Below are 9845 nucleotides of genomic sequence, written 5' to 3'. Positions count from 1 at the left end.
TATTTAATTAAAATTAAAAATCAAATTAAAACTCAATGACCACTCAATTATTCTACCTTTTAATAACATAACCATAAACTCACAACCCAATACTGATCTATTTGAAATATTTTCAAATTAAATAATTATTTTGCAGGTTATCATTGTATTAATAATATATTTTATAAATTATTTTTATTATTTTATATAATAATAAATTATAATATAGATAATTATATTAATAATTTTGATGTCAAATATTTTTAATAAAATTACATATTAAAACTACCTATTATATATATTATTAATAAATAAAAATAATAATATATATGAAAACTAATATTAAAATCGACATAATCTTTTGTCTAATTGAATACGAAAAATCTTCAAAAAAATTTACATGAAAAGGTAAAAGAAAATACAATAGTGATACCTTGATTACAAACCTGACTACATATGGAAACATTGAGGCTGCACAGTACGGGAAAGGAGTTTAAAAATATTTAAACATTGAGGCTGCACAGTACGGAAAAGGAAAAGGAGTTTAAAAACATTTAAACATAACGCAAACCTCATAATGGCGAACATGTAACTAAACCATCAAGTAAAATACATCGCCATAGCGTGTAAGACAACCCTGAAGAACATTACAGGAAGAAAACTGCTGCCCAACAATAAAGCAAATCTCAGAATGGCCATAACGTTTAACATAACCAGCCAACACAAACATTGCTACAACACAGCATTAAGAAAAGAAATGCTGCTGGCCAACAGTGAAGTTGGCGGACAATCACGAAATCTAGTTACCAAATTTCTAAAGTCAATTCAAGGCAACACATAGAGAGGCATTTCTCTTGACATATTCACTTGGAATAATGCGGCCACTTCATACACCAGATCATCGTTAGAAAATTTCTTGCCTTGCTGACTTTCACCCCGAATTGAGCAGCTGTCACTCTCCTCCCAAATGGAACGGATCATGACAGATACCTCATGGCCCACTGAACTGGGATGAAGACGAACGGAGGGTATCACATTATTGTCAATTGCTCGAGCACATATTAAATCTTTCCCTTTCGGCCATTGGTCCATCGCCACGTTCAATTTTAAAGGACATGTTACAGTTATGGTATATTTCTAATGTTAAGACGCTGAAACGTTTTAAACATCTCGGCTTTCGTTCACTTTCAAATGATTTATCGCATTCAATTTAGACCTAGCTTGACACTCGATGCCATTTTTGATATATTTTTTAATACGACGGGTATACGGTTTATTTTAATATATTTGTAGCAATTAAAAATAATGTATACAGTTCGACTGCTGAAATAAAAATAATGAATATATTTTTTCCGCAACATGTTAACAAGTTATATGGTACTAGCTTGTTTTAGATATGGGATCTTTTGTCATGATTATAATAGAAATTGATTTGTTTTCCAATATTATTTTAACGGAATAAGATCTTATATATATATATATATATATATATATATATTTTAAAGTTGTCAAACTAGTTGTTAAGAGTTCTTTTGATTAGTTAAGAGTCTAATTTTTTCAAACATAAGGAAATAAATGAATGATCCAATATTTTGGAGGCATCATCTAGAAGTGAAAGTACATTTTTTATGGGCCAATTACAAATCTTTTTTTTGGTATTTTTTTATAAATAAAGTTAAAATTCACTCGTAGGAACTAATGATAATTATTTTTATTCTTCATTAACTGTTAAATTATGACAATTTTTTTTAACAAGAGCGATTAATTTTTATTTATTGATGAAAGGTTGGGCCGCAGCGTTAACAACCACTATTAGTGATGAAAGGTTGGGTCGGGCCTTAACAACCACTATTACATAGTGCTTCGGCAGTTTGCTTCTAGGCGATAGTGCATCAACAAAATCCGAATGAATCCATTGGCCATGCGATGAAAAACAATCTTAAGCATTAGTTTTTGGGGTAGTTACATAGGGAACCTTGGATGATACACAAAAACCTCAAAAAAGGAGGGGAAACAACTTGTGATCCAATTCAGTTTCTCTCTGATAGGAAGAGTTGAAACCTAAAGGTGCCTAGAATCAAATCCTTCAACTCATTAGATCTGATTTCCTCTGCCTTCAAGGAAAAAAATTGTTGAGCCGTTGTTTTATCACTTTGCTTATATGTTGAATGCGTAGGTGTGTAATGGTCGTGTTGAATGGGATAGGCACGAAATGTGGTCCTGATTGTGATGGTGAAACAGAGTCGTGACAAGGGTAATGCATTCATCAGTAATCAGAAGTGATTAGATCGATTTTGTGTTGCTTGTGTCAGTTATTTGGAAATCATGGAGACAATTGCTTTGCCAGATACAGGGCGTAGCAAGGATATCATTGCCGCCATTTCCTTGTTCTTGCACAGCTCGAAATTCTATCTTATGGAATAGGGTGCCATACTGATGCTTCATCATTCTTTAAAAGATCTTCTTGGGCTAAGAGACATCCCATGTTTGCCCTTATGTCGCTTCCTTGTTAATATTTTGAAGGATGTGGTAGAATGAGTTGGTAGTGAAGTTTTGTAGCACTTTCTTGAGTGTCCGAAGGGTCTTGTTGACCACTGGATTATTGATATGATCACCTGTGTTTAAGATTTGTACTAGGATTTCTGAATCCCCGAAGATTTAGAGGTTTTTTCTCCGTTCCCCTGAGCAAGCTAGCATGCTTTGAGAAGTCCTAGGATTTCTACCTGGATCTATGAATGATGTTCTTGGAGAGCTGCAAAGCCTTGCAATACTGTGTAAGCACTTGTCTTCCCCCAACCCCATTTGTCCCTTGAATGGAGGTGCACAAGAACCAGAATCACAACAAATAAGGGGTGATGTTGAGGATGCAGCCTATCTAGGAGGTGATGGAAAGCTCAGTCAATCCAATTCCCATGAGAGCCCCAAGAAGAAATATCAGTCAGCTTGTGGATGCCATGTTGAGTTAGCCAGTCACGCAAATCTACAATTTCAGGGGCGGAATTGAGGGGTTGGAGGCCCATGATCTTGTCTTCCCACATTCTTATTCTTTTTTCGTTTCTAGGGATTCTGTAGAGGTGATCTTTAAAGAACTCCCAAACTCGGCTGCATAGCTTCCATGGAGTGGTTCCTTTGCAAGAGGCTCCTTCATCAATATTATTTATTGAGAGCCCATGCAAATACTTTTTAATGAGAACTTGACTTACAGGATGACAATGATTTGAGAAGATTTTTGAGAGAATCTTTCCTCCAAAAGCCAGATTGGCCAACCCGGGGTCTCTTACCTAAAGTCCGCCTTCTGATAGTGGCCTTTTCACAATGTCCTAGCTTACTAAGTGATTTTTTTTGTATTCCCCTTTCCTCCTTGCCACAGGAAATTTCAAATCAAATTAGAAGGTTGTTCGATGATCATTTTTGTAACTAAAAGAAATGAGGCCTAATAGATTGTAAGGGAGGAGACAACAACTTTTACCAGGATAAGCTTCCTGATTGTGGTAAGCCACTGGGCACCTGACGTAGTCATTTTTGCCTTGATTTTGCTGATAATTTCATCCAATGAGGGGCCTTGCTAGTTCCTAGAGTTAAAGGCAGGCCTAAGTACTTGGATTTGCCCCAAGAGGCGAAGCCCATGAAGCCCAGGGCTTGAGAAATTCAAAGAATAGTTTGCTGATCTACCGCCTAACCATACACTATGCTTTTCCTCCTATTGACTAGAGCTCCAGAAACTCTGCAAAAGCTTTGAATAACATCATTAAAATCCCTTGCAATTTTAATGGAGGCACCTCCAAAAGCAGAGAGTCATCGGCAAACAAGGCGTGGTTGATTGGGTTTGTTCCTTTTGTCGCCCTGATGCCTAGTAGTGTCCCATTTAACTTCTCTGCTGTCATCTTTCGGCTTAGGGAATCTGCCATCAAAATGTACAAGAAGGGGGACAGTGGGAAACCTTGCCTTACACCCCTCAAGGCTTTGAAATAGTTAGCAGGCCTGCCATTTACTAAAGGGGCTATCCAAGCCTCTCCTATACATGCTTTAATCAATTTTATAAAATCAGAGCTGAATCCAAAAGAGGAAAGAATTTAGAGGAGGAAAGAATGCCTTACTCGATCAAAGGCATTCGACATGTCCAGCTTAATGAGCATGCCTTGCTCTTGGCGTTGGTGGATGGAATGAATGATTTCCTACACTAGGATCACATTGTCTAGGATATGACTGCCTTTAACAAACCTACCTTGGTTGGGAGAGACGATTTTTTCCACCAGCGGCTTTATTCTATTCGCAAGTAGCTTGGAGAGAATTTTATAGGACGCATTGCATAGCAAATTTGGCCTAAAATGATCAAAAGCCATAGGGTTCACTTCTTTTGGGATAAGCGTTGTGAAAGTGGAGTTTGTGCTTCCTCCCACTTTGGCTTTTTGGAGGAATCCTTTGATCATTTGAAACATATTAGCCTTGATGATGTCCCAGCAAATTCTATAGAAATGAATGGAGAGCCCAACGAGTCCTGGAGCTTTGTCTGGTTCCATCTTCCAGATGACATTGATGATTTCATCTTTAGAGAAGGGCTTCAGGAGTCTTGAGTTATCCTCCTCGTTTACCATTCTTGGAATGTGAGTGAGAAAGTCTGTTGATTCCTCATCAATGTCTGCACCTTCTTCTTTGTACAACTGTTGCAATGAGAGGTTGCAGCCTCTTTTACCAGAGTTGTGCCTTTGAGGACAACCCCATATGGGGAGATGATTTTAGCAATGTGATTTCTAGAAAGATGAGTTCGAAGTTGCTTGTGGAAGAAGGCAGAATTTTTGTCTCCAAAGATAAGCCATAGATTACGATATTTGAGCCTCAAGGATTCTTCCTCCACTCTTAATGACCAAAGAGTGCTGTGTTGGAATTCTTGCTCATTCTAAAATTTTGAATGGGTAATATCTTGCAGCTCCATGTCTAGTTGCAAATCGAGCAGCTGCTTGATATTTTGCTTTGTAAGCCTAGTGGGGGAATTTGAGGGATTTTTATCCATTCTTTCAAGGTTGTTTTCATGGCCTTTAGCTTTTGTTCCCACACATAGTTGGGCGATCCAAGAATAGGGATGGACCAGGCCTTCATGACTGTGTCCATAAACCCTTCCCTGTCTGACCAGATAGGGTTGAACCGGAATGGGATGGGCCCTAGTTTTTCCTCTTCTTCGAACAACAAAAGAATGGGTTTATGATCAGAAGTCAACATTGGTAGAATTTTAGTGGAGATAATCTTCTTTTTGGAGAGGAAGGTGCTCTGCAGTAAAAATCTGTCCAAACAGGCTAATATATGCTCTGCCCCAGCTCTATCATTTGACCAAGTGTAGAGCCCTTTTTTTGGCTTAAAATCCAGTAAGTCCCATTGTCGAACCAGGTCTTCCACGAATGGAAGAAGGTGGTCCCTGCTATTGATTCCTCCTCCTTTTTCCTTTCGTTCGAAGATTAGATCGTAGTCTCCTGCTAGAGTTATATTCTTGGGGGAGTAAGCGTTAAGAAAATCAAACAGGGTTTGCCAGTAGTCGTTCTTTTCTGCATAGAGGACACATACGTAAAGATAAAATAGTGCGAAGGTGATCTTACTTGCAAGGTTCCGGAGTTCAATGTAAATCCAGTGGTGCATTTGGAAGGAGCTCTCGAGATGAAATTTGTCTTCCTCCCAGAGGGTGGGAAGCCCACCACATGAACCCTTTGCACTTACTGCTTTTCCAACTTTTGTTTTCAATTTTACTTTGCTAAGATCAAGAAGGGCATCCCCTTCTATTTTAGTCTCTTGGAGCATGAGGATCTCAACAAATTCTGTTCTCAAAAGGTTCTTCATAAATTCAGCTCTTAAGGGATTCCCCAGGCCTCTGCAATTCCAAGAGACTAACTATATTATTTACTAGCAGAGGGGAGAGCAGACCCTCCCTGGGAGGCTTGGTTCTAGTATTTCCGCTAATGGACATGTCAATCGTGGGCTAGCTTCCTTGCATTTTTTTGTCTCTCTGCCTCTTCTTCCCTTGCCTCTCTGTGAGATTTCCTCCCAACACTTTTCGAAGGCCTCTCGGATGTCATATCTTCCGAGGATATAAAAATCTTTGGAGTCTTCTTCCTTGTCATCTCTACGTAGGATGGAGGGCTAGAGACACCTCTTGGAGTTCCATTTTGGAGAGGGCCTGTTTCCTCTTATCTTTTATCTTCATCCATAGTATTGGGTTGTTGTTCAACTACTTCATCTGTTGGAGCTAGGAGTTCTTTTGATGTAATGAGTATTTCAAAGGGATTGTTGGATATGTCTGCTTTTGGAGGGACCGTGCTCCCCTCCCCTTGTACCATGGGTTAAGCACCGCTCCCCGTGGGCACTCCTTTCCCTTTGGTTTAGCTGTTCTCCTTAGCTAATGCTGATTTACGAACTCGAGTTCATTGTTCTCTTTTCGAGTTCTCGGCCTCCTCCTCTATTTTCTTTTTATAGTGCTTGGCAAAGTGCCCGTAGCCATGGCAATGCCGGCATTTAAACGGGAATTGCTCGTAATCTAACACTTGAATGTGAGACCAATCAACCACCGTGAGCTTTATAGCTTCAAGGAGGCCTTCCTCTAGGTCGACTTCTACACAAATTCTCGCGCAGGAGCACTGATCCCTCCTTTCTGCATGATCTATGTATTTGCTAAGCTTACTGCCTATGGTTTCTAGGGATTTGGGGTTCCAGCAGTGTAGAGGTAAATGTGGTAGGCATACCTAAAGGAGGATAGCCAAGGGAACATCCTTAGATGGATCGAAATCCAGGGTCCATTGGTTCGAACTCTGGGGTCCATTGGTTTAGGTACAAACCGTGAGGGCCCATGAAATATTGGCCACTTCTAAAAATGAGATTCTTGTCCTCTATCCATTCAAATACGAACACAAAGAAGCCTTTTCCGACTAAATGGCTTTTGATTCCTTCTTTAACAAGAGGTTGCGAGTTCCATTGCACCCACGCATCAACAACTTTAGGCGAGGGCCATAGCATGGTGAACTGCCCAATAAGCCCTCCCTCTGCAAGGTTCAGAGCTGATCTATAGGGTTCTTTAGTGGGCAAGGCAACTCTGGGGATGGTTTCCAATCTTTTGACAAACTTTTGCTGGTTTTCATTCCTTGGAAGTTTATTCCCTGCCGCTACAAGCTTTTGAAACACCTTTAGCTCAGGGGAAGAGGAAGGTCGAGTTCGGGACCCGTGGGGCCATGGCGATGGTACAGCACGCAAAAGCTCACTGAGTCGGTGCTCCGGGGTATTTCAAACCCTATACACTACACAACTTAATAAACCACTTCACTTTTACCATTTAAATTATACTAGATTACAAAACACTTCAATATTAAAAATAATTTATTATTACCTCCTGGTCCCAGATTAGATCTGTGCCAGGGTTTGAATTATCTGAAATTTAGTACTATTTGCAGTAAGATTATTTCACTTACCATTTACCTTCCCGCATATTAACGGGATTATCTCGGGATTATCTGAGCTTTGATACACCATAGGGTGGCTTTAAATACCATACGCTTCTTCATTGCAATCATCGTATCACTTACATAGGTGTGTTCGGTATGGAATTCCATATGTTGCCTCTATCTGTGTTCCTCTCACTGCCTGCGAAAGGCTCTGAAGGTGCTAATACAGCAGCTATTGTTGGTTTGTTTTCCTGTTTATTTTTCATGTTCTTATTGCATAAGAGAAGGGTTAGGGCTCGATTGCCTCGAGGACCCTTTCCATGGCCAATCGTCGGAAATCTCTTCCAACTGATACCGCCTGCTCACCGTGCTCTTAAAGGCCTTGCTGACAAATATGGTCCCATTTTCTTTCTGCGCTTAGGCTCTGTCCCTACCGTCGTTGTCTCTTCTTCTGAGATAGCCAAAGAGTTTCTCAAAACTCATGACTTGATTTTTGCTAGCCGACCTCCAAGGGCCGCTTGGAGATTAATGTTTTTCAACTCCAAAGATGTGGCCTTCGCCCCGTATGGAGATCACTGGAGGGAAAAGAGAAAAATATGCGTAACAGAATTGCTGAATGCCAAAAGAATTGAGTCCTTCAAGCACGTGCGAGAGGAAGAAGTATCTGCGATGATCCGTTCAATATGGGAGGAGAGTGAGAGCGGAAAAATTGGTGTCAATATTAGCAAGGGCCTCTTTACTCTCACTTGCAATATAGTTTGGCGGATACTGGCGGGGAGGAAATTTCCTAGCTATAGTTTGGGTGGTGATTTCAAGAGTTTGAAGGATTTATTAGTAGACCTGATGACTGCGATGGGAGCTTTAAACATCGGAGACTTTATTCCTTATTTGGATTGGCTTGATTTGCAAGGAATCAAGGGACGCATGAACAAAATCCATAAAGCATTCGATGAATTTGCGGAGAAAATAATAGATGACCATGTTGGCCATCGCATGGCCGCGAGTCACCAGAAAGACGAAGAGCCTCACGTCAAAGATTTCGTGGATGTGCTGCTCGAGAAAGCTGAGGCCGACTCCAAAATCACACGGGAAACTATGAAGGCTCTTGTTCTTGTGTGTCTCTCCGCCTCCGCCCTCGGCCATTCTATTATCATTTTTTATCATCATTCTTTAAGTTAAATTAATCAATTTCTTGCATTAATTGAATTCGTATCTGTGCAGGACATGTTGGTAGCTGCTGTGGACACGTTGTCAACTACGTTAGAATGGGCAATGAGTGAGCTGCTCAGACATCCACATGCCATGAAGAGTTTGCAGGAAGAAATCGAATGTATAGTGGGCAAACATCGCCAAGTGATTGAATCCGATGTAGTAAGGATGAAATACCTCCACTGCGTAGTGAAAGAGACGCTAAGACTATACCCAGCGGGGCCGTTAGCCATTCCTCATGAATCTGTAGAGGCTGTGACAGTAGGAGGATACCATATCCCTAAGAAAACAATGGTAATGGTGAATGTGTGGGCTATAGGAAGGGATCCCAATGTGTGGGGGCCAGATGCTTCTGAATTCAAGCCGGAGAGATTCATGGAGGAGAAACATGTGAATTTAGCAGATCAATCAGACTTCCGTATGATACCGTTTGGGGCAGGAAGGAGAGGATGCCCAGGGGCCCCCATGGCTATTCCCACAATTGAACTCGCATTGGCTCAGCTGATGCACATTTTTGACTGGACAGTTGAAGGTGATCCATCGCTGCTGGATATGACGGAATCGTGTGGGCTGATGATGCCAAGGCAAGTTCCGCTGTGTGCATATCCAGGATTGAGGGTCGGCTTTCCACTATAGTCCAGCGATGAAGTCTAAGAAGGGGCGAGGTACCGTGCGGCTTCTTATGGAGCGGGTTTCCTTTTTTCGCTAGTACGCTACAACCTATTTAGTTTCCCTAGTGATATTATTTTCGTTGCATGTTATCCTAATTTAGTGATATTCTACTTTCACTAGCAATGCTTTCGCTACATGTTACTCTACTTTACCTTATGGTAATTACATTATAATCATGGTACTTTACCTTATTTGGTGTTTGAGATTGTTAGCATAGAATTTGGAAGGTTAATAATATAACTAGCTATCGGTAATTTTTTCATTTTTTTTTAATTATGGTGAATCACTAATTTTTTTTTGGATAAATCTAAAGGAAGTCCAGAATCCATTTTTTTGTTTTACTAATCCAATTTTCTTTTTTCTTTTTTGAAATGAAGAGTATATTTCCTAAACCGAAATCATAACAAATAATATACTTAATATACTCAAATGAGATTTAAACAACAATTTATTAATTTTACTTATCACCTAACTAAACTTACCTTTAAACCAGATATCACCGTTAAGCCACGTATGACTGAATGTAACTTTGCTCAATTCTTTATATGGAAACAGCATATAAACAGG

General features: G+C 40.0%; 1 protein-coding gene across 1 annotated transcript; it reads left to right on the top strand.

Annotated features, from left to right (window-relative positions):
- The first annotated feature begins 7514 nt into the window (after positions 1-7514).
- On the top strand, positions 7515-9469 carry LOC149252243 (cytochrome P450 750A1-like). The gene is made up of 2 exons (XM_089459660.1): positions 7515-8510; positions 8619-9469. Exons 1-2 carry the CDS (start codon positions 7554-7556, stop codon positions 9240-9242), a joined length of 1581 nt encoding a protein of 526 aa, XP_089315786.1. The 5' UTR covers positions 7515-7553; the 3' UTR covers positions 9243-9469.
- Positions 9470-9845: the final 376 nt, after the last annotated feature.

The sequence above is a fragment of the Pinus tabuliformis genome, chromosome 7 (genome assembly GCF_031772625.1).
Source record: "Pinus tabuliformis cultivar Carrire ecotype Pingquan chromosome 7, CPIR1, whole genome shotgun sequence".
In the NCBI taxonomy this organism is placed as follows: Eukaryota; Viridiplantae; Streptophyta; class Pinopsida; order Pinales; family Pinaceae; genus Pinus; species Pinus tabuliformis.
The sequence above is the reverse complement of the archived record's forward strand: the minus strand, read 5'-3'. Positions and strand labels throughout refer to the sequence as shown.